Here is a 26,738-nt window from a genome sequence, read left to right on the forward strand (position 1 = left end):
CGTATCGTTCCTTCCCTGTGTGGTCGCCTCTCGCGGACCACATTCCCCGTCGTCTTGACGGCCTCGCGTACCTCGAAACCATCTTCCTCGGTCAATCTCGCCCCAGGTCCTCCCTCATCGCCGTTCTCCTCTGCTTTGCAAAGCATCTTGGCGATCCGAAACTCCCAGGGCGCGCTTGACTCGCCCTTTCCTAATCAACCTCCTCCGCTCAGCCACCAGTTCTCTGCAGGGAAGAACCATTGAACCCGATCTTCAACCAACGGCAGCAGCGAGCCGTGCTTTTGGCGCACCACGCCCTAGGGCAGGTGATTCGAAATCTCATCACCGAATGGTGGTGGCTACGCATTATTGATTCTTTGACCGTCACAGTCACACTTGGGGCTGCTACTGCGAGTGACGCTCCAATCGGGAGGCAAATCTCGGTCGTTTGTTGGAGGACCGGCACTTGACAGTCCCAAAGAATCCCTCAGGTCTTCAGTGGACCACTCCAACTCATCACACCAACATCCAATCCTCGACTTCCGGCGGCCACCCCACCATCCTTCAGAGACTTGGCTTTCGCTGACAGCACCCGATCACCACCCGTCAGATCAGGTGCCACTCTCAGGCCGCCTGCATCTGTGCGTTCGCGAAAAGCCTCAATCTTCTTCCCAAACCACATGTCGCCTGGAGCGATTCAACATGGAGCCCGTTCCTGAGACGGAGCGCATGGAGGAGTTCAGGTCGTCTCCTGTGCCTTCGCTGCGGCTGAACCCTCCGAGCACCATTCCACGACTTGATCTCGACACTCCGTCACACATACAGTTACACCAGAAGCCACCGAATTACCGTCGAAGCACCGACCCGAGTCCTACCTCACCGAGCACCTCGAGCTGGTCAGCCGCGGCCGGCCTTCCCTATCGACCACGAACGACATCGCCACTCTCTGGCGTACATATGCACTCGCGATCACGGTCGGCCGCTAGTCTCGCGCCGCCCATGTCGCGAACACAGTCTATGCCGGGCATTATTACCAGCAGTTCCGGCCAGTTCCTGCTGTCGCCTCAGATGCAGCGTCCACAAAGCCCTGTAGGGTCTCCCAGCAGATCAAGGGCACCCCGCAAGCCGCTCGACGAGGCCTTCCCTCCATCTTCGCCAGTGCGAACCTCTGTGCTGGATTCGAGCCGTGGGCATAGGGATAGGAGCAGCTCTCCTAGTCTTGGGTCGTCAGCCAACATTGGGACTCGAATCCGAAGACCAGTTTCACCACTGCGAAGCTTTGGACAGTCTAGCGCGAGCTCTGTACTTCCACCACCATCTACGCCTTCGTCCATATCGTCGTCTCCATCACATCGCCCGTATGACACCCTGACGAGCGGCTATGGAGGGAGTCTCTCTTCGATCCCATCGACCCCGACATCGGCGAGATCACGCAGCCCGAGTATTTCCAGTCTCGAAACAATACCCGACTCACCAGACGCCGAAGAAGCAGCGCTTGAGGCCGAGCGCGTGGCTCAGCTGAAAGCGGCCGCTGAAGCTGCGGAAGGCGGCGACTCTGCGGATGGCAAGAGTCGTGGTGCCCTTGACGTTCCGGCGAGAGGCCGCACCATGACATTTGGGTCCCGGGACAAGCGCAAGAGGTGGAGCGTCTGCGGTGCCGAGCGTCGCGGCGATATTGATTTGGAGACGATCTGGGAGGATTGAAACCAACCCACACTGAACGATGCACACAGAACGGAGTTTGGAGGTTTTTCGCAGCCTTGGTTCATTTCTCTACCATCGCTTTTCCCCTTTCTTTCACGGCTACTTGCCTCAGCATTACTTATACCAGGCATTGTGGCGTTATGTATCCTTGTTTTGATACCCTCTTTCTTTTACAATCCACCACGTATCGTGCGTCTAGGAGGACAGGCGCAGTGGAATCATTTGCATCGTACTTTCGACAGCGGAAATTATCACCCGCGGGTCTCACTCAATGGAACACGGGAAATTCTACGCAATGATCTCATGAACTGTTCATCTTTGCATGTATCTGCTCAAGTATCTTATTTTCCGGTCGAGGGCGAGCTTATAGAGTAGTAGGAGCCCTCTTCTCAATGTCTCACTGTGCACCACAGCCCTTCAACGCAGTCCAATGCGGCTCTGTGTCTCAGGTTTATATGGCTGATATCCCTCAACTGATATATGCCCTTTGGGTTCCCTTTCTAGGAGCAAATATTGGACTCGACTGCCCAAGGGTAGACTTCGCCAGCGCAACATGAACGACCTCGAGCATAGTATATATAAGAAGGCTTGTCGGCAGGATGAGGTTTCCCAGCAAGCTCTTCCATTCTCTGCAGCTCCAACCCATCTACTCCATCCTTCTCTCGAGTCTCTTCTTCTCCCCGTTCCTCGCCTCAGCTCTTCATCATGCGCTTGTCCACAGCATTGTTGGCTGCAAGCTTCGCTGCATCAGCAGTTGATGCTGCACCAGGAGCCAAAGGGTTCAGCAAGGTATGACAGTCGCTCCTCCTCTCAAGAAGATGTACTTATCAAGTGACAGTGGTGGCAACGGCAAGGCGCCAGCAAATCCCACGTTGAGCGCGAAGCCCTTCGCTACAATGAGCAGCGCAAGGAGCACGAGCTGCACCGCCACATGCTAAATGCTACCAATGCGACGTCCAGCACCGAGGGCCCTCGGGAGTCTGCCACCAAACCAGCGGTGATCAAGTTACCTCACGATGTTGCGTCGGTCAGTCACGAGGTCGTGACCATCGACTGCCCTCTGCCCCCTGTTGTCATCTCTGTCACCACGGTCGACGTTACCGTGACTGTCACTGCCGAGCCCAGCATCGGGCCAGATGTGCCAGGCCCTGTTGCCGACAAGACGGTCGTTGTGGATGAATCAACCACGTACACAACCGACTGCGAGGAGGAAACCATGGCTCGAATGACGGACGAGGTGGTCGTCGACTCCACCAGATACACGCCCACCACAGTCCTTCTCACCACCACCACCCTCGACGAGAACATGTCCGCCACTACTATCATCATCACCGCTACTACGATTGTTCCCTGCGAGTCGGAGACAGAGACGTCGACGCCCGGCGAAGGCGAGGAGCTGACAACCCAGCTTACGACCGTGACGCCCACCAAGCCGATCCTAGACCTGACAACGTCTGCCAACTCCACCTTTGTGGTCTCGTCGACGCCGACTCCCTTTGTCTCGTCAGTTGTCTCGACTATCGCAAACTCGTCCAGCATCGAGTCTACCCCTGAACCATCGCTGACCGAGAGTACGATTGTGCTTTCCCCGTCTGCCACCCCGTCGTCTTCCGTGATCACACTCTCGCTCACGACGGCCACTCCCACGCCCATGACCTCGGAGCAACTGACCACGACCGAGCCTCCGCGTACGACGGGCTACCCGCTCATCTGCATCGACACCTGGGTGACCCCCGTGACCACCGCCAAGATGTCCGTGACACCGGCTCCTCTGCCCGAGCCCACCCGCACCGCCTGCGCCGACGACCACGAGACTGGCGCGCCCGAGGAGGCCGTCCTGTACTGCGGCATCCACGGTAAGCCTGCCGGCGTTTATTTCCTCGCCGAGTTCATCGAGGAGAAGTCGGGCGTCCCCGTCACGGAGGAAGGGTGCTTCCAGTTCTGCGACAGCGTGATGGAGGCCACAGAGGGCTGCCAGTCATACCGCTTCTACCACAACGAGCTTGGTGCGCCCCGCTGCGCTCTGTACGGCATGCCTGTCGCTGCCGTCGTCGATGATCTCGATGAAAGCCAGGACGACGTGTGGTACGACTTGAAGTGTGGCTCGCCTACCGAGGAGGGCTGGCAAGACGAGACCAAGACCCAGACGAGCGAGTCCGTCACGACAAGCACAGCCAGTACTCCCGAGGTCCTAGAGTCGGTCAGCTCCAGCAATGTTGTCGAGCCCACAAAGACTGCCAGTGACGCGATCGAGGCTACCACAACCGCCCTCGCTGAGGTCGACCCGACTACCGCGGAGATCATCGCTTCCGAGACCACCTCGTCAACATCTACCATGATGACCCCGACCATGGCCAACAGCACCAACTCTGGCAACGAGACCAACGACAACGCCAACAGCGGTGATGCTGCCGTCGACGACGGCAATGTCAACTCGGGCAACGCAGGCAACAATGTGGTAGGGGACAACAACTCGGGCAACAACCAGCAGGGCAGCCCGGGCGCAAACCTCATCGACATTGACATTAACAACTCCAACGGGCTGCTGTGACCGGGGGCAGCAAACTCGAGCGCACATTTCTCAGATTCGGTATAACTGAGTACATAACTTGGCATATAATAATAAGTAGGTAATACAAGATGGGGCAGGAGGAAGGGTTTCATTCCGGGGATTTTGGGTACCGGTATTTTATCATAGATAATGCTACAATAATACGTCTTCCATTGTTTCAAGCACCGCGCGCGCCTTTCACTCCTCGAGTACATGCTTTCATAACTACTAGAAGACCTCCTCACAGGCCAGCACCCTGAGCTCCCGCTTCCCCAGGCTGTGGTAGCTGGTCGGGACCAAAGGACATGGGCAGAAGCTGCTCGTGTCAGTCTGTCTCCTCCAAGTAGGCGGCTAGTAGAGTAGCTCACCTGCTCCAGCTTGAGGACGACATAGTTCCCGTCCTTGTCAAACATGAATATCGGACACTCTAAGGGCACAAACTCCCTCATGCTACAGTCCGCTAGTCAGTCAAACGATGAACATTCCCTTTTCTCTCCTGGGGCAAGGGCTCACAACTGCCGGCACATGCCGCACGGACTCGCCGGCGGGCTAATGTCGGTACTCACGCCCACGGCCCGGAAGCCCTCGGTGTGTCCCTCGACGACGGCCTTGGCGAGAGCCACGCGCTCCGCGCACGTGCCGACGGGGTACGAGGCATTCTCCACGTTGGCGCCCTCGATAAAGTCGGAGGAGGAGGTCAGGAAGGTGGCGCCGACGCGGAAGCGCGAGTAGGGGCAGTAGGCGAGCGCCTTGGCCTGGGTGGCGGATGTGCGCAGCGTCGTGAACTCGGTGGGGGAGAGGCCAAAGTCGGAGGCGGGCGAGGAGTCGTTGGACGGGTAGATCTTGGGCTGGGCCATTGTGGATAGGAGAGGTATTAATCACACACAGATAGAAAGCTTATAGAAGGCTCATAGAAGAGAGTACTTATGTAGATGAAGGAAGATGGCTTATCGTGAGGTATGCATTTCATCACACAAGATGCTGACTTGGTTTGACTTACCCTACGGCAGACAGGCGGAATGCGGCGTCGCCCGTCCATCCGTCTCTGCCGACTCCCACACACAACGCCAGTGCACTCCGGATGCGTCCAATGTTCGTTCGTTGCTATTATATGTATATATGTATCTTCCCGCATGGTGTATCGTCATATACGGCGCGTCTTCTGCCATGCATGCAGGTAGGTATGTATTCTCATGACGCACGTGCCCAACGCCAACAAACTCCCGATATCAACGAACGCCATGCTGATGGATGATGTGCTATGCAGGCCCTGGCAGAGACCACGCGCTACTGGTTGCTCCAGTCCAATGCTGACAAAGAAAAAGAAAAGAAGACGATAGACACATAGAGGCGGGCGTATGTATGCCATCTCTGCATGTATCGTATATACCCCGATCATGGTCATGATCATCAGGGGATCGTTTCATTCGGCTGTGCGGCGTGCTGCAGCGGCGGCCTCGACGTCCCGTAGGCTCCATGTCGCCAGGAGCGAGGAGCGGTACAGCGATTTCGTCTTCTAGTAAAACCCGTCCGCGCCCGCGCTGCTCCTGCTCGACGACGTGATGGGCGTCGACTGCATCGAGCTGCTGCCGTCGCTCGGCGTGGCGGGCTCGACCACCTGGTTGCGGATGGTCATGATCCACTCGTGCTGGAGCAGCTCCCTGGCCGACGACCGTCGCTTGGGATCCCGCGCAAAGCACCTCTTGAGGAAGTCGATACCTGACCCGCTGAGATGCTCCGGCGACGGGAGCTGCGGCGGGTTGCCCTGCGCAATGTTGTACATAATGGCCCACTCGTTGTCGAGGTTGGCCCACGGTCGGCGCCCCGTCGCCATCTCCAGGATCACGCAGCCCAGAGACCAGATGTCGACCGCCCCGGCCCGTCCGGGGTTCTCGCCCTTGATCACCTCGGGCGACATGTACATGGGCGTGCCCGTCATCGACTTGTTCGGCTTCGTCGCCGTCACGTCGGCGGCAAGGGTGCGCCCCTGCCGGGCAATAACCTTGGCAGCGCCAAAGTCCACGTACTTGATGATGCCGTTGTGGTCCAGCAGGATATCTAGCGACAGCGTTAGCGACGACGGATACTCTCTCTCGATGGACATATCCTTGGGGGAACTCACTCTCCGGCTTAATATCCCGATGGGCAATGCCGCTCTCATGCAGATACACGAGACCTTCCAGCAGCTGTAGCGCGTACACCATGATGACCTGCTCGTCCTCGATGCGGCCATGCTCGAGCAGATTGGCCAACGAGCCACCCGAGCAGAACTCCATAAAGATGTAGACGCGGTCGCGGTGCACCTCGATGCCGTAGTAGGATACCACATTGGGATGGTCCAGCACTTCAAGGACACCCATCTCCTCGCGAATCTGCTCCGCAACGGTCGGGATGAGCTTGGGGTCCTGCAGTCGGATCTCTTTGACTGCCATCAGATGGCCAGAGTCGAGGTTCATAGCCGCGTACACATTGCCAAATGTCCCCCCGCCCACAAAGTGGCCCTGCTGCCAGCGCATCGTAATGTTGGTGGCCGAGGACGACAGGTACGCGAGCGAGCGATCAGCCTCCGTGTTCGTCTCGAGCACCCGGCCCAGCGCCTGCCGCTCCGCCTCCTTCTCGCGCCGGAAGCTGTCCAGCCTCTCCAGCTCCTCGAGCCGCGCCTCGGTGATGCACCTGGACGCCTCCTCGTCGTCCAGCATCCTGTTCTTATCCAGCCGTCTGAACTGCCCGACGAGGGCCTCGATCCTGTCCTTCTCCGCCTGCGCCGCCAGGTTCGAGCGCGCCCCCATAATGTCAAAGTGCGAGATGAGGAGCGACATGCAGCCGGCCACGCGGTCACGCAGCAACGCATACTCAGGGTCGCCGAGCGCGAGAATGTGCCGCCCGTGGGTCATGCCCATGGCAAACTCGAGCGCCTGCACGGCCCATCGAAAGGTCTTGCGGTCCGACGCGATGCAGTCGTCGCAGATGAAGCTGACCCAGTCGAGCGCCAGCTTGGTGAGCTTCAGGTTGTTCATCTGCCGCCGGTTGCTGTCCATGGCCACCAGCGACCGACGCCCAAACTCGGTCGCAAACAGGAAGCACGTCTGCACCAGCTCCTGGCAGCCCTTGCCCTGGACCTGCCGGCGGATGGCCTCCACACTGTCCATGAACGTGTTGGACAGCCTGTACATGACCCTGCGGATCTCCATGAGCTTCGTGTGGACCTTTTGAATGGTGGGCCTGGACTCTTGGACCAGATCCACGTGCATGTCCACGGCCTCGAGGAAGGCCTTGCGCGCGTTGGGCAGCGCCTTGGAGGAGACGGCGCAGAGGCGGGCCTGGCCTACCTTAATGTCCAGGCTCTGCCACTGCAGCGGCACTGTCACCGTCTCGCTGAACCAGTTGAACGTGTCCTCCGGCCGCAGGATTAGGAGGTAGTGCTCCTCAAACTCCTCGGGGAACCGCTCCATGTTCGTGACGGCCATCATCTCCGGTATGTCGTCCAGCCGGTCGCGCAGCTCGGGCGAGGCCACGACGAACAGCCCGTCCGCCTCAAAGAGGTTCGTGTTGACGTGGAAGTGCCCCGTCGCCGCCAGCTGGTCATAGAACTTACGCATGCGCTCGGGCGAGAAGGAGATGCTCCAGTCGGACGCATTCTCGTAGTTGTTGCTCAGCGTCTTGGTAAACCGCTGCAGCATACGCTGTCGGATGCGCACCGAGTCCAGGCACGCCTTGTAGCGCTTGCTCATCTCCGCCGGGCTCTCCTTGGGCTTGACCTGCAGCTCCTTCTCAAAGGTCTGGCTCAGACGGTTCAGGGCCTTGAAGGTCAGCGAACTAAACTGCTCCGCCACCTCGATGTTGCCCCGGTGCAGGTGGTTGCCAATGTCGTTGGCAAAATCCCACTCCTGGAACAGCAGCTCGGCCTCCTTGAACGTGTTCTTGTTGCCGCTCAGCTTCCAGTTCAGCATCTTGAAGTAGTACTTGAGTGCGTCCAGCACAACTTGGTCCAGCGACTCGTCGATGAACGGGGGCAGGTCCCATCCAGGCTCGGGCTGTGCGATCGCCAGAAACTCGCCCTTGATACGGATCGCGAATTTGAGGAGGAGCTGGAACTGCGCAATCATCTGCCCTTGCATCAACGGGTTCTGCTGGGCGGTCTCCTTCACCCGTCTCGCGTACGCCAGCCGTGTCTTGGTGATCTCCTCAATGAGGCGGGACGGGAAGCTGATGAGGGTCAAGAGGTCCTCCAGGTACGGAGGCAGGTGGCGCTTCGAGAATGTAGCCGAGTTGCTGATGAGGGTCTCCTTGGCTTTCTGGATGATAGCCGAGATGGGCCGGAGCATGCCCTGCTGCGTAGAGCCTTCTGTGTCGTTGTAGAGCGACTGGAGGCCATCCTCCTTCATGAGCCTATCGACGAACGAGGTCTCGTCGCTGCTGATGCCGTTCACCGCGGGCGAGCGCTGCTTGGTCAGGTGGAAGTCAAGGTCGTCGTTGCCGACCCATTTCTTCAGGATCGCCAGCTCCGTGTTGATCATTTCGTTCGTGTTGTACCAAGCCAGGATGGTGTCGTATGCCTCGTGGAAGAGGGGCGAGTCGGCAGCCTTGTGACGGGTGGCGAGCAGTCGCCACGATGGGTAGAGGCTCTCGCACTTCTCAATTTTCTTGACAATGTCCTTGACCTGCTCGTGGGGGGGCTTCCCGACTTCGCTCTGCCCCTTGACCGAAAAGTTGATAATCTCGTCAATGGTGCGGTCCATGGCGCCGCGTGCCTCCTCCACCATGCGCCTCTGCACCGGCAGGTGACGCCCACACACCTTGGACCGGATGCCGAGCCACATCTCCCAGACCTGGGCCGTCTTGCTCGCCGCTTCGTCGGAGGAGCCGTGGAGGCGCTTCTTCTCCTGCCGCACCACGTCGCCCGTCAACACAGCCTCCAGCATGCCGTGCCACTCCAAGCGCTCCCGTGACTCGGCATCCTGCAAATCCTCCTCGGAGGGTTGCAGGTCGTCGTTTCCATAGAACATGATGGTTTCTTGCTCGTAGGGGTCGTCGAATGGGCCCTCTGTCGAGGGCGTGTCTCCCTCGGAATCCGAATCGTTGCCTGTCGCCATATTTTGGTAGGACGATGTCGAGAAGTATTCCCCGCCATTGTCTTGCCTGAGCTTTTGCACGTAGGCCCGCTCCTGCGCGCGGAATCGGCTCTCGCTCTGTCTGGGCCGGGTTTTTGATGTCGATCGCATCGTCTCGACAAAGGACGGTGTCGTCGGTGGCATCCCAGGCTTTCGGGACGTCGCAGGATTGTATGTATTAGAAGGTGTCCTGGTCGGTCCCATTGGCCGCTGGGGACGAGCGGCGTTGCCGTGAGACGAAGGAGCATCGTCGCCTCCACCGCTGCTGCGCTGACTCTTGCTTATGCCATTAACAATAGTGCCCGGCGGCAACGACGCCACCGGGCCGTTGCCCGGGTCCGAGTAGTAGCCCAGCTCTCCGACCTCATCGTCGAGTTCACCGGCGTGGAGCTCCTCGCCGTTCTGCGACTCGGGAGGCGAGTCTGCGGACTCTGTGGGCACCACCGTCGGTAGGGGGTTCTTAAGATCGTCACCGTTCGGCTCGGCCTCGCCGCTGGAAAAGCGTACACCACGCGAAGAGAGATTCGACATGTCTGCCTGTCGTTTCCGCTCGAGGACTGAATGTTCGTTCGGGCTGGCTGCCAGTCGTGGTGGTGGTGACAGGCCCTCGCTGGCGGCGCGCGTCCGCGATTGGGCTCAAGAGAGTGAGGAGAATTATCTGGGACGGGTCATCGGTTCGATCTGTTGGGGATGCTGCTCCAAGAGGTCGTGGGATGAACACGGTGTGCTCTTGGGTTTCTCGACGCTCCTAACCACAGATAAAGACTGCCCAGGAAGGGAGGGATCCCAGGTGTTTGCGAGGTGCCTGGCCGTGATGGACAGACAGGACGAACGACGATGGGATGCCCGTGCCGCGTGTCAGCCACTTTTGCCTGTGATAGAATCAGGATTGATTGAGTTCGGGACCTTGACAAGATGTGGCTTAGCCGGCTCTCTGCGCAGCTGTGATTGGCCACTCCTGATTAGTCATTGCATCTGTGGCGCAACCTTCGCTGTTCGCGCCGTTTCAGTCCTTTTGCTAGTGCTACCAGGTAGGGTAAGCTCGATCCAAGCTTCAAGCCATCACAGATCTCGATCGCCTTCTCATTTCTTCGCCTAGCAACTAATTAACCGAACGTTAGTTAAGTATCTACCTAACCTACTCGACTTCTCGCTCGAAATTCGCAGTCATCAATTACGACCTCGCAATTGCCATCAGCCAACGAGCGAGCTGAACGACCAGCTGCAGCTACCTTACTAACTAACCTTAGCCCAGCAGGTCTAGCTTCTTTTCTCGTCAGCCCCAACGCAACGGCAGCATGTGCTTGCAGCTTCGACCTGTGATTCTCCCGAGATCACTAGCTGTACGACGGTGGGGCTTTTCGTGATCTGCGATTCAGTGTTACTTCTTCACCGGGGAGCTCATGCGGCATGCTGTGCACTAACTAACTTGAGAGATAAGTTATTAACGTGCAGGAGGCCTAAGTTAGGCTCTAGCATCGCTCGCCGAACGACTGGCACGCGTCGTTGCCATCCATTATCATCATCTTGGCTTCTCAACCCGGCCTACATTCTGAGAGCACCCATGCGGGACCATTCACCTTCGTACTCCGTACTGTGGAATGCATCATCCAGAGAGGGGCAGCATTGCCCTCACAGATGGCCAGTCTGGTATGAGGGGCGAGCTCCCCATGCCACCGTTACACACGGACTCGAGTTGCTTCGCGAGGGGTAATTAATGCTCGTGAGATCTTGGGTTACGTATCAGAAGACCATCTGTGTCTATATGGCAGCGGAAGGGAGAAAAAAATGGTGTCGTCTCTGTCCCGACTCCCGATGTCCAGGTTCGCATCCTAGCCTTTCGATCATGACGATTCTCCCGTCAATTGCATCGGGCCTCCCTGCGTATGATCCCCTGCTTTGACGTCCTTTTTTTTTCTCTCTGGCCCGAGAGGAAAACCCCCATTCTGGATCCTGCATGCGGATAGCGACCAAGCTAACAGACCCCCCCTGTGCTAATCAGTAGTCAAAGCGCACCGCCCTCACCTCAGGCCGCTCCGAGCCATTGGCAACCTGAGTCGTGGGTGGCACGGGACTGGCTGCCTGACTTATTGACCTGCGTGGCTACGCGATGCTTGAGTGCCTGGGCATCTAGTCTGGATTCGAGCCCAAGCGCCAGACAACACGCTCGCTGCGCATGGGTCTCAAAACGACTCGATGACCCTGTCCAAGTGCTAGTCCTCCTTGGAGACGCTTGAATGAGTGCTCGTGCATCCGCCCGCCTCTGTGCGCCAGGGCCCAGCAGTCGCCGACCCGAACAGACTGGAACTCGTCAGAGGGACGACGGCGGGCCAAGGAATCCCGGTCAAGAACCACTCTTGACAGGTTGTACCCCACGGAAGCACGGTCCTCCGGGCGGATCTTGAGTTCCAGTCGCGGCGATCACCCCACATGGTCTCTCCTTGCCGTGTAGCGATGCTCGCTCCGATTCCTTTGTGTAAGACAACAGTCCCTCGACCCTGGCTAGGGGCCGATTGGGCCTGACGCCAACAAAAGCGTAATGTAGATACGTGCATGATAGGCCCCGTCCCGATGGTGGCCCAACTATCCCCGAGTTACTGAGCCAGATGCATGCCTTAGTTGTTGGAGTCTCAAAAGACAAAACGTATATAAGTACCTTACATATGGTTGACTGCCACACATGCTTGGACCCCTCTGGTCCTCCTCACCCATGATCACCTCCTCTTACGCACCACGAGCCAAGAGACTCACTACCATCCCACCATCTCCTCACACTCAGCAACACATCGCAGTCTAGTCTGATAGTGTGTACGCGAGCGCGAGCGCCAGAGATCACACAATGTGCAACAACGCCACCAACTACTACATCTACTCGTACTGCTCGGACCCGAGCTTACACTACTTCAAGACCGACATTGACACAGACTACGTCAATGAGCCATGCGCCGAGGCTCACGAGCGTTACATCATCGAGCTCATACCGTGCCCGCTGTGCGCGCTCGATCCCAACTCACCGCAAGAGGTCCCGTTGCTGTGAACAGAAAGACACGGACCAGCAGTCATTTATTAGCTGGCTCTGATCGACGGACTGAATGACTTATTGACGGACACTTTGCTGTGCGTTTTCTGCAAGGCGTTCTTGCGTGGATCTTTCGGAAGGACAGGCGTCCGGTATGCATGATTATTCTAGCGTCTGGGACTGGGTTTTGCGGTTGCGATTACTTCTCGGGGCGTTCTTTCAACGATACCCTCATTGCTCTCCACAGGGGTCTGAGTCTGATGAATGGAGCAAGCAAGGGTCTTTGGTAGGGAGGGTATGATGAATGAAACCTCATCTGATGATCTGATTAAACAATCTGGCTCGTTGTGTCTCGGTTGTTCTCTGATGGCATGTGTCGGTCGGCTCACATGACGTGCATCTGTGGCTTCGCCCCCAAATGTGTCGGCACTCCGCCAACCGGTATGCCGCACAACGAATGTTCTGAGTGCCCAATAACCGCACCAAACTCCGGCGATCTGCAAGACGAGACAAGGACAAGACCTTGCATTCTTGCGGTCGGCCCCAGAGGAGAGGCAAAGTCTGCCGTGGGTTGGTTGATATCTTGCTTGCCAAATTGAAAAACCGACGTGCCCTGCTCTGCCTCTTCCGACAAAGTGGAGGATGGGTTTGCCCATGCCCCGTAGAGCCTGCATGGCTAACAAGTCTCGTGAAAAAGGGGGTCTGAGAGCTGTTTCCTACGGGTCGGGCCTTTGAGATCTGAGTCAAGCAAGCGGGTCTTTGCCGACGCAGTTTGGGATCCTTGGGTTTGCCTACCGAGATGGAGGTCCGATTAGTGAGCTCTCTGAAGCTTGGGTGCATGAGTCGTGGCTTCGAGCATGTCACCATGCGCCATCGGCGTCGTCGAACGAGTCAAGGCATTTTAGCTGCTGAATAGCCAATACGCTAGGGTGAGGCTTGAGCGGCATGTAACGTCGAAAGTTAAGTTAGAAACCCGCCCGATGTCGTCCATGGTCCACCAAGACACCAACAGTGGCTCGGCATGGCACTAACCTCGAGGGACTACCGTAATGTTAGCGTGTCTGGTGTGCGGCCACGCTTCTCACTAACAGTCCATCCCACCCCGGACCCCAGGCTTCACCGTCCGGTCCGGGCTGACGTTGGAGCAGGGCCCAGGGGACCCACTCGAGACCGAGGCTCAACTCCTAACAAACAACAGGTGTCTTGCCGACCATGAGAATTCGATTTCGCAACTGATCTCTTCCCTATTCCCAAAGTTGAAGTCTGTTGGTTGCTAATTAGCTCCGCACGCCAAAATGCCAATGAACGAGTCTGAATATCTGAGCCCCGTGTGGAGGGACGGTATTTTCAGTAAGCCTGCAGCCGCGGAACGTTGATGGGTATGGGCATGATGCTAACTTGCTCCCAGAGGGCCGGGTCGTCTTTGTGACCGGCGGTGCTGGCACTATCTGCAGTGTTCAGACAAGAGCGCTCGTTCGCTTGGGTGCCAACGCATGCATCTTGGGTCGCAATGTCGAGAAGACGGAGAAGGCCGCCGAGGACATTGCGACAGCTCGCCCTGGGGCCAAGGTGATTGGCATCGGAGGCTGCGATGTGCGCAAGGTGAGTCGCCCATGGCCACCATGGCTTGCATGTTGCGTACTGACAATGTATTCCAGCCCGAAGCTTTGCAGGCCGCCGCAGATCGCTGCGTAAAGGAGCTCGGTGGGATCGACTTTGTGATGTGAGTCCAGCCGCCATTTCCCGCGTTCACGACTGACAGTCTCAGTGCTGGCGCAGCAGGCAACTTCATCGTGCCCATTTCGGGCATGAGCTCCAACGCCTTCAAGTCCGTCATGGACATTGATGTCCTCGGCACCTTCAACACCATCAAGGCCACGATGCCACACCTGCTGCGTAGCTCATCCCCTCGCATCATCTATGTGTCCGCCACTTTCCACTACACCGGCGTCCCGCTCCAAGCCCACGTGTCGGCGGCCAAGGCGGCCATCGACTCGCTGGCGGCGTCGGTCGCTCTCGAGTACGGTCCTCGTGGCGTTCAGAGTAATGTCATTGCGCCAGGCGGCATTGAGGGCACGGAGGGTCTCGCGCGGTTGGGCAGCGACAGGCCGGAGGACGTGAAGGCGTACATGAAGCACATCCCATCAGGCAGGATAGGGACTGTTCGTGACATTGCAGACGCGACCGTCTTCCTGTTCAGCGACGCGGGCACCTACATCAACGGTCAGATCATCCCCGTGGATGGCGCGGCGTGGAGACGACAGGGTGATGTGCATGTCGGTGTCGATGGGACGATGCAATATCCCGACTTCCTGCTGACTGGTGAGATTTCCAAAAATCTCAGGGATCCTAGGAAGGACAAGTCGAAGCTGTGAGGGGAAGATGCTGGCACGTGCTGCCTGGTGCAACCAAGGCTGCGCCTGCTCACAATGTCTCCTGCCCTTTTTCGAGCTCTCATCTCTGAGTACTACCTCACCTACTGCCTTACCTTACATTAGCATGTACAGCAAATGAATTCCTAAACCTGACGTTAGTAAGCAAGCATTTGGTGTGTGCATACACACTTATATTGCAGTATGCATTATGCCTTTTAACGCGACGTCCACTAATTTCCGTCTGCATTATCACCAAGTATCAACAACCCGTTATCGAATCCCCTCCTCACTATCGGCTCTCCACAAAGTATCATCATCAATCTCAGCATCGCTCATCGTTGGCGCTTCTTCAGAGTCGGCTCGTTGCGTGCGTCGCGAGCAGTCAATGCGTCGCGTTGCTTCTTTGGCCCTGTTGGCTATCATCACTCCCGCCCTCTGCGAACATGTCCTCGCCTCATACATCTATCACACCCCTTGCGAAAGCGTCCCGGAGCTCATTGGTACACCTGCATTGACGTTCGCTGGCAGGATGGACTGTAGAGACTCGGCTGAGTTCTACAGAGACCGATACATGACACCACGCTCACCATACTACATCCAGGCTCTCGACAAGTCGCCGCCGATGCTGTCGTTTGGGGCGCCCGACGATGAAATTATGGCAGGCTCATTGAGTATATTCAAGAACGCGTTGTTGGCCAAGCTCAATAACGCCAAGTGGACCGACAATAATACATTGAATCAAAGCTTCCCTGTCATCGATACTCAGTTGTAGAGCAATGAAACGCGCGCAAACGTCTCTGGAGACACCGGCTGGCTACAAGCTGGGGAGCAGTGTCACGCTGCATATCACACATCAAACAAGCCGGAGCAGAGAGCACGGGACACGTGGCTGGAGGAATTGACGTGGAATCAGGTCATGCAAGAAAAGCTTTCCTACACAATGAGGTATATCATACCGCAGGCAAACCTAACGTGGAACAGATCAACAGCTGGTAAGCATCCCAGAAATACCTTGTTGGGATTGCGCTGACACTCACACAAAGCCCTCGACTTCGTGAACTATGCCGAACGAAACAACCCTAAACTAATCGATCCGACCTATCTTGACGACCACATGCAACATTTCCTCGAGTCTCTTGCCGGAATGTACGAGACAGAATGGGCCTATCGTTCGGAGTATCCTGTGCAGGCTGTCGAGGGGGCCGTTCTGGGCGGACACATCATCAACAGCCTTGATGGTGTCATCAACGCAACCATGAATGGGAGTAGCGGTGCTCCTCTCGTCAGTGTTTTCTTCGGCGAGCGCGGCCCGCTCATCTCTCTGTTTGGGCTCATGGGGAAATTCGCATCCTGGATGGACTACGAGCTAGTCCCACGACCGGGCGCATCCATGGCTATCGAATTGGTCGACCTAGGTACTCCTAGCTTGCTCAGCACAGGCAATATGGCCGTGCGCCTTTATTATGCCCCCAGAGTGGCCAACGTCGAATCTCTCAGGCCATTGTACACCCCCATGAGCAAAAGTAGTCGCCCCCGCGCCTTTTCTGCGGGTAACCGAGCCCACCTAACCGAGGATCCCCGGCCTGACGATGATGCCATTCCATACAAGGCTTTCAAAGACAGTACTAAGCGGTTCGCATTCCAAGATCGCAAGGCCATGGAGGCCAGCTGCAAGCGTTCTGGCTTGGGGACGGGCCCCGGGAGTCGGCGAGAGCGTATACGAGGATGTTTGCGGACCCTTTTCCGGTATCCGGCTGTCTTCGCCATGGGCGGCATCGCTGGAATCGTGGTTTCCTCGGCTGGCCTCGCTGCCGCCATGGCATTTGGCGGATACTCCATGACCAAGGGGGCAGTGGAAGAGGAATGGGCAGAAACCAGCGAGGAGCCGACGCAAGAAACGACAGTGTAGCCGGAGCTGAGCCATGGAGATGCAGATATCAATGACCTAATATCGTAATTATTGTTAAAACAGCAGTTTGTCCCCAGTAACGCCATTCGTCTCGACAGAACCGATTTACGCTGTAATACGTCAAGGGAACGCCTAATAAATCCAGTACTCATCGAAGACCTGTCAAGGCCAAAAGGTCATGCTTGTGGTAAAAAGCCCGAACACGCTTGCCGAAAACATCTAAGGCGAGATAAGCGTCAGATACACGACTCAGAATGACAGCTTGACGGGATGTACTTACACATGGGAACGCTGGTAAGGCAGATGACAACCTGCACAATGGCAATTGGTAGCATCGTCTGCTTGACACCACCAGCCACGAACCAGTCATATGCACTGGCAGTCAGGCCAAAGCTCAGAATGTTCTTGAAGATGATCATGACTGTGAAACCTTCAATGGTGAGGTCGCCTGCGGATTTTGTCAGTGACACGTGGTACAGGACAGGACGAGCTTGTACGTACGGTATGCGTCGACAATATAAAGCGAGCTTGCGACGGCGCCAATGACCATACCAGCCACCTCGAAACCAAAGAACACCAACGGTGGCATGTAGGTGTATTTCCTCGAGATGACTTCGCCGGCCGTCAGTGCGAAGCCAAACAAGCCAATGCCACCGACGATGAGCATGGGGATCACGAGGAGGATGCGGAACTCGGGCTCGTACACGCCGCCGTTGCGCTTGGTGAGCCATTTGACAGACGTGTCCGCCAACAGACCCGATATGACGAAGCCCGCCAGGGCACCGACAAAGGCGCCCGTGTAGGCGTAGCCTGCCTCGACCTCGGACCAGAGGTAAGGCGGTCCGATGAAGAGCGCGGCCACAATGACGCCAATGAAGACAGTCCAGCCGATCATGGTGCCCTGGATGAGACAGCCCCAGATGAAGGCTGGGTTGGCGAGGATGGGGAATGGGCGCAGCAGGAGCACCCAATACCGCTCATCCGTCTTGCGTCCGTCAAAAAGGGAGATGGATTCGATAAAGGACTTTGGCGGTGTCGAGGCGTCGCCAATGGGCTGGAGAGCGTTGGACGTGGGGAAAAAGACAAAGCCTCCCCGACGAGGGACCGCCTGCTGGGTGGGCGAGACGGGCTGCGCACTGTTCGCCGCGGATGCCTTGGGGACCTCCTGGGTGACCTTTGCCTCGCGGGTGGCCCCCACGGTATCGGTATTGAGGCGGTCTTCGCGTCGGTAGGCCGTCTCGGGACAGAAGAAGAAGACGAGGGGGAAGACGAGGGCGGAGAAGCAGGCGACAAAGTAGAACGTCCACGGCCAACCGAGTCGCCTAGTGATGATGCCCGTGACAATGGGCGTGAAGAAGGCGCCACCAAAGACGGCGAGGTTGGTAAAGGCCATGCGCGTGCCGCGCTGATGGACAAAGTACAGGTCGCCGACGGCCGCGTTGAGCAGACTCTCAAAGGGGGCGGCGCCTATGCCCTGAATGGCCCTCGCCGCGGCGAGGCTGCCGTAGTTTGTGCCCGCGCCACCGGCCCATGCGCTCGAGAAGATGATGAAGACGATGCCGATGAGGAAGAGATGTCGCTTGCCCCAGATGCGGCCAGAGGGGACGAAGAAGATGGCCGCCGCGCCGGCGCCGAGGAGGAAGTAACCCGTCAAGAGGGCGACGCGGGTGAGGGTCTCGCCAAAGAGACCGGCGATGGTGAGGGTGTTGGCGGCGAGGATGGGCCCGAGGGCTGTCGCGAGGATGGCGGCGAAGCAGAGGACAAATGTGATGAGGTCGCGCCGCCAGAGGGGCCAGTTGAGAGGGTCGTTCGGATCATCGGATGGCTGGGGGTTCTGGGAGGGTCAGTCGGGTCAGCTTGTCCTAACTTGAGGTTCGCTTCGAGCTGGGGCAGGCCATATGTACGAGGATGATGGGGTCTTTGCCGCTCTTGTCAACTTTGAGGCCGATGGTGTCGTCGGTTGCGTATTGGGGTCGTGATGGATCGTCATAGTATCGCGTGGTGCCTGTGTGGGAGGCAGGTCAGTATATGGAGCGATGAGGCTTGCGACGCGTGTTTCTCGTCGATGGTTGGGCGTTACCTGGGACGTGTTCGGCGCCCTTGGGCTCGAGGATTCCAAGGGGCATTTTTCGTTCTCAGCTGGTTGAGTCAAGGTCCAAGGAGGGGATAGACATTTGAAATGGGCGCAGGGACGTCGAGGTCGCCCGTCAATATGGCAGACATCGTGGATATCACGGCTTCGGATGGCGGTTTTCGGCAGCAGGGGCCCCGAGGGGCGCAGGGACTCTCGTAGGTGACTTAATGATTTGTTGAATCCTGGCGCTAAATAGAAAGGACATCCACATTGCATATTTTGTCCACTGTCAGCCCCAGTGGAGACTAGATCGGCTCTTCGCAGTGGCCCGAGTCCGAATTCCCGGCCAACGTCGTGTCGTGTCTTCGCACTTCATCAACAAACCCCTTTTTCTGTTTGGTCAAGTATCCTCAACCTTGACTCTGTGCCAACGCCTTTGAGCTCATATGGATGCTTTCTCTCTTGAAGCATCGGAACATCGCTGGTCTCCATATCTTAGTCGTATTTGACTTCGACGTCCTTGGTACCCACTGCCTTGCCATTGTACTTGACAGTCCAGCCCATGATACCATCTTTGCACTGCATCATGACCTCCAATTCCAGTTGACGGTACGTCTTTCCCACTGGGTTCTTCCACTTTCGGAGCGAGTGCAATGGAATATCCTTGTTCCATTTGATCGTGCACAGAGGCTGGACCGTCTCACTGTCGCGGGTGGGGATCGAGTCTGAAAAACAGACGTATATATCTTCTGATAGATCGCCGGTCGACCTTTCCTTGCCGATGGCCTCGTAAACTGTGTAGAATTCTTGAGACACTACCCGGTCATCGGTCACCTCTTCACCCTAACACCCTTGTTAGTACAGCTAATAATGCACACTTGTTGTCTCATTATCACGCAAACCTTTCGCAAGAACCACTTCATTTGCTCTTTGGCCATATAAGCGCACTCCTCATCAGACCATATCTTGTCTGCGCTGGAGTGTCTCTTCTCATCGAAATATGGCTGGTACACAACACCATAGCTCGCTCGCGCGATTCGCGCGCGGACGGTAAATGTCATATCCGCCGAGATATTGCTGATGCTCAGCCCGTGGAAGACCGCGCCACGCGCAATCGCGCTCCATCTGATGCCCGTCTGTTAGTGACTTGCGTGGGTTACATCTACGGTGACTCACGGTTTACTGCCCCTCGACTGCAGAACCTCGGCGTCGTAGTCGTTCGCAAGCTGCTTGACTCGATCGAATAGATAGCGACAACGGCCAAAGCCTCCGACAAGAACAATGTACTGCGGATCGTCAGCAGAGTACGCTCTATAAAAGCCTTTGGATAGCCTGACGGTGGGTGTTGTGCTCATCTTTGTCTTGATAGCGTCGCCTTGGGCCTTGATGAGCTCGATGATTCTGTCTATGCAAGGATCGAACATGGCCAGGATCTCCTCACTGCAAATCCCCAGGGTCATGTCAGCGACATTGCCAATCTTCAGAAGAACATGGAAGGCAGATCCAGATAACGTGAGCTTTCATATGACTTACGATGTGAACTCTGTAGTCCGGGTGCGCTTGCCCCGTGGGTTTGCGGCTGAGTTGCACATGTCAGGGACGTCGACTCTCCAAGTCTTGCCAGGCTGGTTAGCAAATTGCGGCTTAATGCCACGCTCCCAGTTGTCGTTGATGAACTGCTTCTTGTCGCCATGGCTTGCGCTTGCCCAGTTCAAAATACCCCATTTTGCCTCTACAGCTGCGATGAATCGATCGTCCACAAAGACGCCACCGCACAAACCGCCTAGTGACTATCAGTATTGCATCAATTGAGTGTAGAGCTGACACTTACCGTCGCCTTTGACGCATTCTTTTACGACGAACGGCTCCATGCTGTCAATCTGATAGCTTATCAAATCCTGGAGACCCACGTATGAGAGTTGGTCAATCGTCGTTTGGGGCTGCACCTACCACTGTGCCACCGCCGGCATCGCACACTATCATAGTGTCGCCAGCCTTCTTTGTCAGTTACAACTCTCCTGAGACACATCTTCAACGGTAGTTACCTTGACGGACGAGCGTGTCGATAGATCTTTGAGTGTGGCAAGTGCGGCAGCCTCTGGCTCTGAGATGAAGCTGAGAATGGTCTCACCAGCTTGTCGCTTGGCAAGTATACCCGAGTCTCTGGCCGCGGTCATCATTTTCTGCTGGGAATAAGCAGGCCAGATCGCTGGCAGAGTGATCACAACCCGAAATTTGCACAGCTGCACGAGCGTCGCGCCGACCGAGCGCTCAATGGCTTCCAAGGAGTGCCTCCAGATGAAACCCAGGTACAATGCCACAAGCTCTGTAGCTGTCTTCTTGTGCTTATCACCCATGGATTTCGCTAGTTGGTACTGTGCTGAGTCCTTGACCTCGCTGGGTACATCTCTGTCCTCGAGCAGCAGCAGTTTGAACCACCGCACACAGTCCTCGTCTAGGGGGATGCCATACCCCCAAGACGGTACTTCTGAGCCATCGCCAAATCCCAGCTGAGTAGGCGCCTTCTCTTTGTCTGAGCAATCGTGCAGGTCTGTGTCCCAGCTCGTGATCATTTCAATTTCGACGTTATCCGTCGTATCGCACTCTGCCCACGCAACTCCAGAATACCTGGCGTTGTCAGTCAATATCTCGATCAGTTCTCGAGGTACGCTGATCCGAATGCATAACGTACGTTGTTCCAAAGTCTATACCAACGACAATGAAATCCTTAGCTACGTCCGGAGCCATGGTAGCGATCGACTTGCTTGAGACGGCGAGTGAGTTGAAAGGGGGTTCGAAAAAGCTTGGTATGATGAAGGAGGGAAAGTCTCACGGCAGGCTGAAGACACCCCAAGTAAGGGTTGAAAGCAGAGGGTATACGTGTGAAGTATAGGGCGCCTCGAGGCGCGCTCACGCAAATTTGAGATTGTTGTGAGCGAAGGTTGATAAGACGAAACATCCACCTCGATTTCTGTTTCCTTGAGAATCTGACTCCTCAACAGAGAGTCTTCTATCTTACCTAAGGTACAGTTATTTTTCCCACAGCCATACCCGTCTGTTCTGTGCCTAATCATCTGAACCCTCATTCACGCCATGCTCGCCTTGGCATAAATCTCTGCTCCCACTCTGATCATGTTCCTCGCATTTGTGCTGTAATTTCTCTTGTTTTTATCTTCTCACCTTTTGTTCTCTTCTTCAAAGTCCGCGCTCTGACCTATAGTAAACTTCTTCTCAAACAACCAACCCCTTCACATGCTCTGCAACTGCTACCGCGCCTACCCCAACAATGACGAAGCAATCCCCTGATCTGTACCACTTCCATTCTGATGAGGATATCAAACCTTCACCGGCGCTATATCCTTCAGTTTCTGCGTTCAGAAAAAATGCACCGAAAGAACCCGACGAGCTCGCTAGAGACCCTGAGGTTGCCAACATGCCGGAGAGCAGTGACCGAAAGCACACGAGCTCTGGACACGGAGCAAATGTCGGCATGTCTGAGATTCCAGCGCCCCCAGTTCCCGAGTTCAATCGTCAAGTACATGAGCTCAGTCACAGACACTTCACCAGAGAACGTGGCCGCAAGCAGTCACTCAACCACCAGAGCGCCCAGCGTAGAGAACACTCTCATTATCCACAGTCTCCCATCCGAAACAGACGCATTCAAGAAGCACCTCTTGCATCACCGGCCCCCCTGCGACGCGCCGAGTCTAGTGGACGAGATCTGAAGTCTTCAAATGAGATAATTGACGTGGACGCAGAGGAGGATGAAAAGATCGCCACAATGAGCGCAATCTACAGTATTGTCACCGACATGAGGAATATGATGATCACAGATAGGCAACATTCGCCCGAAAACCTCGCCGAGCTTGAGCAGAAGCTTCTGAGGGCAAATCAGGAACGTGACAGGGCTGTCGAGCACGCCACATCCGGAGACGAACGCAACTACAAACTTCAGCGCGAGCTGCTCGCGCAGATAGAGGCATATGAGGAGGCTAGGGCTGGGCAGACCACAGCGCCACGGGCGCTATCCCGGCTCAACCGCCTCGGCAACTCGCTCAAGAGTTCTGACTCCGCTATACAAGAAGCATGGGGTCAGCTATCCTATGCAATCACGAACCTAGCGTGCTGTCTCGCCAAAGGCAAGCCTGACATGGCTCAAATGGAGGATGTTAGGTTGACCCTCCGCCATGTACTCCTGAATGAGCCAAGAGAGATGGATAACGAAGGAGGGCGCCAGCGCATGATAAAAATGTTTCTTTGGCGGGTTGCGCGCAAGTGGTGGCCTTGTGGTGGAAAGCCTTCCGGAACCAAGACTGCCAAAACATGGAAATCTCTCCGAGCCGGGATGCTGGGTAAGTTACGCAAGATTAAAGAGTTTGTTAGAGGAACCTATCAGTAGACTAACCTTACCAATGGCATGTCAGCGGGACGAGGAGCGCGCGAAAAGCGTGCTTCAATGGTTCGCCAAGGGCTAGGGGCTCGTGGAGGACCCCGTGTCGCATCCCCAACATGTGCAGGATTTCGTCAAGACTTTACAAAGTCAGCTGAGACCCTTCCTCGGCCACCTTGAGGATGATACGCGATCCCAGAGGCGTCTGGAAGGGGATCTCATCGACCTGTTCGATATGCTGAAGCAGCTAGAAAGCATATTCTTCGGCGCAAAGTGCATTTACCAGCCCGTCTTGCGGTTTGTACCATTGGAAGAACCACATCTTTACGACGAGGAGTTCATGGAAGCAGCTGTCACCACCAAGACGCCATCGCCAGCGTCGAAGGTGAAGGTGAAGTATGTGCTGTCGCCCGGTCTGATAAAACATGGGAGAGCGGATGGCACCGAGTTGGGAAACAGGACCGTCGTGGTCAAGGCCGAGGTGGTCCTCGAGTGAAAGCCCTGGCCTTCTTGAAGGCTAAGGATCCTTGGGGAAGGTAGCCAACAGCGGCGTGCTGGGGGGGAAGATTTTCGAGGGTTTCATGCAGCCATTGACTTAAGCAGCAATAGTGCCAAACGGTGGGCTTGGGAGTGATGGCCAAGAGAATGAGTTTGCTATACCACGAAGTCTTCAGATGTTGACGGTTTGGTGCGGTGAACAAAGCAACATGTTGCTGAGGAGGACGGGTCCTCAGCAGATAATAAGGTAGCCTTCAGAGTTTGCCCTGCAAAATACATTCGTTTAAGTGAATACAAGCAAGAATGCTTTAACGGTGGCTGAAGGATTCTCAAGTGATGCCCCCAAGTCAGACAAGAGCAATTCAAACTTACGAAATTTGGCTCTGTAACCCATAAATAACTGTGATTTTGGTCTTTGTTCATGAGTAAAACGCCCCCTCAAAAACAGCGCTTCGAACTGATCGTGGTATCATTGTCTCATATCCGCAGTGGCACCGCCCCAGATCTCAAGCGCCCTCCATCTTGACATCCTCGGACCGGATAGGCAGCTGCGAAACATGCTTCACGTCCTCTGCCGTAAAGGGACCGGCATGATCATGTCCCGACGTCCCGTTGACGACACCCTTCTCGACCCTCTTGTGCCTGTACACGCGTATGGTCTTGTCCTGGCCCGCGCTGACCATGAGATCCTCGCAAATGTCGACCCAGAAGCATACACCCTGGTGGCCCTTGACCTTTTGCAGGATAGCCTTGCTCTTCACGTCCCACAGTACGATGCCACCGTCCTCGCTTGCCGAGGCCACAAAAGGCAAATGATCGAGTGCGCCAAAACACGCGCCGATGGAGAATTTCTCATTGCGATGCCCTTGGTACGTTTTCTTGACGCTGCCTGCGACGTAGTCCCAGAGTCGAATGCAATTGTCCAGGCTCGAGGCCAGGACGAATCTGCCGTTGGGGGAGAAGCAGACGCTCGCCACTGCAGGATTGTCTTCGTGGACCAGAGTCCGTAGACATTGTCCAGTCTGCGTGTCCCATATACGACTGTAGTTGTTAGCGCGATTCGGGATAACCTGAGGGGATACGAGTCTTACATGAGCCCATCTGTGGAACAGCTGGCCACCAGCGTACCGTCGCAGCAAAAGTCAATACCACTAACGGGATCACTGTGGGCGGGCAAGCTTCGCATCAGCCGCCCGGCTCTCACGTCCCACAAGAAGACAGCTTCGTCGTAGGAGCCGCTGGCTAGGATGTTCCCCTTGGGCGAGAAGGCCAAGCAGTGCAGGTAATTGTGGTGTCCTCTCAGGGGCGGCATCTCTTGACCCGTCGCCGACTTCTTGTTCGACATCTTAGGCCTCCCCGTGACCCTGTCCCAGAGCCGGATCGCCTTGTCGTCCGAGCCGCTGGCGAGGGTGTTGCTGTCTGGACTCCAGGCCACGCAACCCACACCGGCCATGTGTCCGACTAGCGTGTCCATGTGACTGCCCGTCTCCGCGTTCCAGATCTTGACTGTGCCGTCCGCTGACGACGAGGCAATGAAGCTGCCATTGGGCGATATGCGAACCTGCGACACTGGTCCCTCGTGGCCACGCAGGATCAGCCGTGGTCGGTAGTCTGGTTTCGGCTGTTTCTGGGTGGGTACATAGGCGTCATCCTCGTCGTCGTCATCCTCTCCGCGAGAAGGCCGTCTCGATCTCGACTGTTCCGGTGTCACAGAGCGCGGTCTTGTGCGTGACCTAGAGCGCGACCTCGAGTCATACGGCGAAGGGGACCGCGTCGCGCCGCCCGACCGTGACCTTGAGCGCTGCCGTCGCCTGGAGGCTGATCCTGACCGTGATCTTGAAAGGCTGGGCTCTCGGCTGCCGAATGCCTTTCGTGATCTACGCTCGCTTCGCGGGCGGCTAGGGTCGCGGCTGTCGCGTGCTCTGTCCCTGGGTCTCTCGTCGCCCTCGCTTTCCCGCGCTGCGCCATCCGACACGCCATTTCTTGCTGGGGATTCGCTGTCTGTTCTTCGACGTTTCAGCGGCGGAGTATCATCGCGTAACTCGTCGGGCGGCGCCATGGTGGTGGATGTTGCAAAAGTTGAGTGTATGGATGGTGTCGCGCGTATCCGTACAGTGGGATGTTGTACCTGTAGCTTGCAATTGAGTAGGAAAATAAATAGTGGGGCCATCAGCTACGTAGTACAGTGTCGTGCTCTGGTTGGTGTGAATCACTGAATGTAAGGTCTCGGGCAATGGAGCATCGGGGTGTCCTGCGATGTGCTCAGAATCTCTCGTAGCTAGTCAATGCTCCATTAGCAGGACAATATCGGCTCAGGCTGCTTCTAATGCCCTTGAGGCTCAGACATGAGGTCTTAGTTGCGTTACTAAATGCGGGCTGTAGATGCATCTCCGAATAACATGGTAAGGTCGGACATGGGAGGTGTGTAAGTGACGCAAACTCCAAATGGTGTTAGCTGGCGCAAAAAACCTAGTATGCTTGGTTTATGAATTATGAAGTCAATCAACTACATCAGAAAGGTAGCAATTTACCGTGACGCAGCAAGGAGCACTGGGACACCAGTGTCTGTCTAGGGTAGCTCGTTTCAAAAGTGCGACTAGAACGTCGGGGCCGTATTGTTCACAACGGTACCTTCATTTTAGGTACGAGTGATTTGCACACATTTGTTATTAGTTTACGACAGTACCTATAATATTAGACGGCCGGACGCATGACTTTTGCAAGGACAAGGTATCGGTCATGCTGTTTCGTGTGAAAATAAGTAATAATACTACGGGCTTATAAAGGTCCACATACAAGATGCCACAGTTCCAATTCCAGTCTCCAACCGACCGACGAGAAGAAGCACGGAGCAAAGTGGCACCTCTCAAAACTTGCAATTTATTAACATCGGCGATGCCGCTGATGCGAATGGCAGCCGGGCCAAGATGGCGACAACCGAGCGTCGATTACTTTTTCGACTGGTAATAATAAGAGCGCGGCCCCTGCATCCGCACTCCACAGGTCCGTTGGTCCTAAGGTACGCTATGGATAATGGACCTGATCCAATCGTTAGTCTGGAAGAATAATTAGCAGCCACAAATTCTATTATTGCACGCAATGTCTCGGATGAATTTGATTCTTACCAT

The 26,738-nt window shown here is 56.1% G+C and overlaps 12 protein-coding genes across 12 annotated transcripts; 6 read left to right on the top strand and 6 right to left on the bottom strand.

Moving 5' to 3' along the window:
- The first annotated feature begins 414 nt into the window (after window positions 1-414).
- Window positions 415-2,036, top strand: F5Z01DRAFT_309437 (uncharacterized protein). The gene has a single exon (XM_046258937.1). It carries the CDS (start codon window positions 682-684, stop codon window positions 1,681-1,683), a length of 1,002 nt encoding a protein of 333 aa, XP_046121838.1. The 5' UTR covers window positions 415-681; the 3' UTR covers window positions 1,684-2,036.
- Window positions 2,037-4,489, top strand: F5Z01DRAFT_309438 (uncharacterized protein). Its single transcript, XM_046258938.1, has 2 exons — window positions 2,037-2,472; window positions 2,522-4,489. Exons 1-2 carry the CDS (start codon window positions 2,389-2,391, stop codon window positions 4,232-4,234), a joined length of 1,797 nt encoding a protein of 598 aa, XP_046121839.1. The 5' UTR covers window positions 2,037-2,388; the 3' UTR covers window positions 4,235-4,489.
- F5Z01DRAFT_644570 (cytidine deaminase-like protein) lies at window positions 4,359-5,216 on the bottom strand. The gene is made up of 3 exons (XM_046262783.1): window positions 4,748-5,216; window positions 4,603-4,684; window positions 4,359-4,550 (listed from the first exon to the last, which is right to left on the bottom strand). The coding sequence occupies exons 1-3, from the start codon at window positions 5,089-5,091 to the stop codon at window positions 4,476-4,478; spliced, it is 501 nt and encodes a 166-aa protein (XP_046121840.1). The 5' UTR covers window positions 5,092-5,216; the 3' UTR covers window positions 4,359-4,475.
- On the bottom strand, window positions 5,217-10,213 carry F5Z01DRAFT_644572 (uncharacterized protein). The gene has a single exon (XM_046262784.1). The coding sequence runs from the start codon at window positions 9,874-9,876 to the stop codon at window positions 5,494-5,496; it is 4,383 nt and encodes a 1,460-aa protein (XP_046121841.1). The 5' UTR covers window positions 9,877-10,213; the 3' UTR covers window positions 5,217-5,493.
- Window positions 10,214-12,486: 2,273 nt separating this feature from the next.
- F5Z01DRAFT_309714 (uncharacterized protein) lies at window positions 12,487-13,701 on the bottom strand. Its single transcript, XM_046258941.1, has 2 exons — window positions 13,160-13,701; window positions 12,487-13,080 (listed from the first exon to the last, which is right to left on the bottom strand). The coding sequence occupies exons 1-2, from the start codon at window positions 13,229-13,231 to the stop codon at window positions 12,532-12,534; spliced, it is 621 nt and encodes a 206-aa protein (XP_046121842.1). The 5' UTR covers window positions 13,232-13,701; the 3' UTR covers window positions 12,487-12,531.
- Window positions 13,702-13,943: 242 nt separating this feature from the next.
- Window positions 13,944-14,974, top strand: F5Z01DRAFT_644576 (uncharacterized protein). The gene is made up of 2 exons (XM_046262785.1): window positions 13,944-14,087; window positions 14,133-14,974. Exons 1-2 carry the CDS (start codon window positions 13,978-13,980, stop codon window positions 14,737-14,739), a joined length of 717 nt encoding a protein of 238 aa, XP_046121843.1. The 5' UTR covers window positions 13,944-13,977; the 3' UTR covers window positions 14,740-14,974.
- On the top strand, window positions 14,844-15,682 carry F5Z01DRAFT_309610 (uncharacterized protein). Its single transcript, XM_046258940.1, has one exon. It carries the CDS (start codon window positions 14,948-14,950, stop codon window positions 15,509-15,511), a length of 564 nt encoding a protein of 187 aa, XP_046121844.1. The 5' UTR covers window positions 14,844-14,947; the 3' UTR covers window positions 15,512-15,682.
- Window positions 15,680-16,648, top strand: F5Z01DRAFT_670580 (uncharacterized protein; the record flags this gene model as incomplete). The annotated part of the gene is made up of 2 exons (XM_046264581.1): window positions 15,680-15,731; window positions 15,783-16,648. The coding sequence occupies 2 exons, from the start codon at window positions 15,680-15,682 to the stop codon at window positions 16,646-16,648; spliced, it is 918 nt and encodes a 305-aa protein (XP_046121845.1).
- A 74-nt stretch (window positions 16,649-16,722) lies between these two features.
- On the bottom strand, window positions 16,723-18,960 carry F5Z01DRAFT_309608 (major facilitator superfamily domain-containing protein). Its single transcript, XM_046258939.1, has 5 exons — window positions 18,729-18,960; window positions 18,553-18,653; window positions 17,150-18,482; window positions 16,929-17,096; window positions 16,723-16,867 (listed from the first exon to the last, which is right to left on the bottom strand). Exons 1-5 carry the CDS (start codon window positions 18,772-18,774, stop codon window positions 16,797-16,799), a joined length of 1,719 nt encoding a protein of 572 aa, XP_046121846.1. The 5' UTR covers window positions 18,775-18,960; the 3' UTR covers window positions 16,723-16,796.
- Window positions 18,961-19,217: 257 nt separating this feature from the next.
- On the bottom strand, window positions 19,218-21,908 carry F5Z01DRAFT_692804 (uncharacterized protein; the record flags this gene model as incomplete). Its single annotated transcript, XM_046266196.1, has 9 exons — window positions 21,415-21,908; window positions 20,768-21,350; window positions 20,673-20,717; window positions 20,554-20,602; window positions 20,256-20,505; window positions 20,060-20,162; window positions 19,899-20,008; window positions 19,625-19,847; window positions 19,218-19,565 (listed from the first exon to the last, which is right to left on the bottom strand). Exons 1-9 carry the CDS (start codon window positions 21,468-21,470, stop codon window positions 19,218-19,220), a joined length of 1,767 nt encoding a protein of 588 aa, XP_046121847.1. The 5' UTR covers window positions 21,471-21,908.
- A 100-nt stretch (window positions 21,909-22,008) lies between these two features.
- On the top strand, window positions 22,009-23,608 carry F5Z01DRAFT_632939 (uncharacterized protein; the record flags this gene model as incomplete). Its single annotated transcript, XM_046261898.1, has 3 exons — window positions 22,009-23,074; window positions 23,147-23,181; window positions 23,240-23,608. 3 exons carry the CDS (start codon window positions 22,009-22,011, stop codon window positions 23,606-23,608), a joined length of 1,470 nt encoding a protein of 489 aa, XP_046121848.1.
- A 508-nt stretch (window positions 23,609-24,116) lies between these two features.
- F5Z01DRAFT_632940 (will die slowly) lies at window positions 24,117-25,669 on the bottom strand (the record flags this gene model as incomplete). Its single annotated transcript, XM_046261899.1, has 2 exons — window positions 24,117-24,651; window positions 24,702-25,669. The coding sequence occupies 2 exons, from the start codon at window positions 25,667-25,669 to the stop codon at window positions 24,117-24,119; spliced, it is 1,503 nt and encodes a 500-aa protein (XP_046121849.1).
- Window positions 25,670-26,738: the final 1,069 nt, after the last annotated feature.

This window comes from Emericellopsis atlantica (assembly GCF_019669845.1).
Source record: "Emericellopsis atlantica unplaced genomic scaffold F5Z01scaffold_3, whole genome shotgun sequence".
Taxonomy (NCBI): domain Eukaryota; kingdom Fungi; phylum Ascomycota; class Sordariomycetes; order Hypocreales; family Bionectriaceae; genus Emericellopsis; species Emericellopsis atlantica.

Coding starts and splice junctions, on each gene's coding strand:
- F5Z01DRAFT_644570 (XM_046262783.1), bottom strand. CDS start 5,091: ATGGCCCAGCCCAAGATCTACCCGTCCAACGACTCCTCGCCCGCCTCC. Junction 4,685..4,747: donor TGCGGCATGTGCCGGCAGTT/GTGAGCCCTTGC, acceptor AGCGGACTGTAG/CATGAGGGAGTTTGTGCCCT. Junction 4,551..4,602: donor TCGTCCTCAAGCTGGAGCAG/GTGAGCTACTCT, acceptor TGACACGAGCAG/CTTCTGCCCATGTCCTTTGG.
- F5Z01DRAFT_644572 (XM_046262784.1), bottom strand. CDS start 9,876: ATGTCGAATCTCTCTTCGCGTGGTGTACGCTTTTCCAGCGGCGAGGCC.
- F5Z01DRAFT_309714 (XM_046258941.1), bottom strand. CDS start 13,231: ATGGTGACATGCTCGAAGCCACGACTCATGCACCCAAGCTTCAGAGAG. Junction 13,081..13,159: donor CTAATCGGACCTCCATCTCG/GTAGGCAAACCC, acceptor CCCGACCCGTAG/GAAACAGCTCTCAGACCCCC.
- F5Z01DRAFT_309437 (XM_046258937.1), top strand. CDS start 682: ATGGAGCCCGTTCCTGAGACGGAGCGCATGGAGGAGTTCAGGTCGTCT.
- F5Z01DRAFT_644576 (XM_046262785.1), top strand. CDS start 13,978: ATGGCCACCATGGCTTGCATGTTGCGTACTGACAATGTATTCCAGCCC. Junction 14,088..14,132: donor GGTGGGATCGACTTTGTGAT/GTGAGTCCAGCC, acceptor TGACAGTCTCAG/TGCTGGCGCAGCAGGCAACT.
- F5Z01DRAFT_309438 (XM_046258938.1), top strand. CDS start 2,389: ATGCGCTTGTCCACAGCATTGTTGGCTGCAAGCTTCGCTGCATCAGCA. Junction 2,473..2,521: donor GAGCCAAAGGGTTCAGCAAG/GTATGACAGTCG, acceptor ATCAAGTGACAG/TGGTGGCAACGGCAAGGCGC.
- F5Z01DRAFT_309608 (XM_046258939.1), bottom strand. CDS start 18,774: ATGCCCCTTGGAATCCTCGAGCCCAAGGGCGCCGAACACGTCCCAG. Junction 18,654..18,728: donor GGGCGCCGAACACGTCCCAG/GTAACGCCCAAC, acceptor CCTCCCACACAG/GCACCACGCGATACTATGAC. Junction 18,483..18,552: donor GCAAAGACCCCATCATCCTC/GTACATATGGCC, acceptor TGACCCTCCCAG/AACCCCCAGCCATCCGATGA.
- F5Z01DRAFT_309610 (XM_046258940.1), top strand. CDS start 14,948: ATGCCTTTTAACGCGACGTCCACTAATTTCCGTCTGCATTATCACCAA.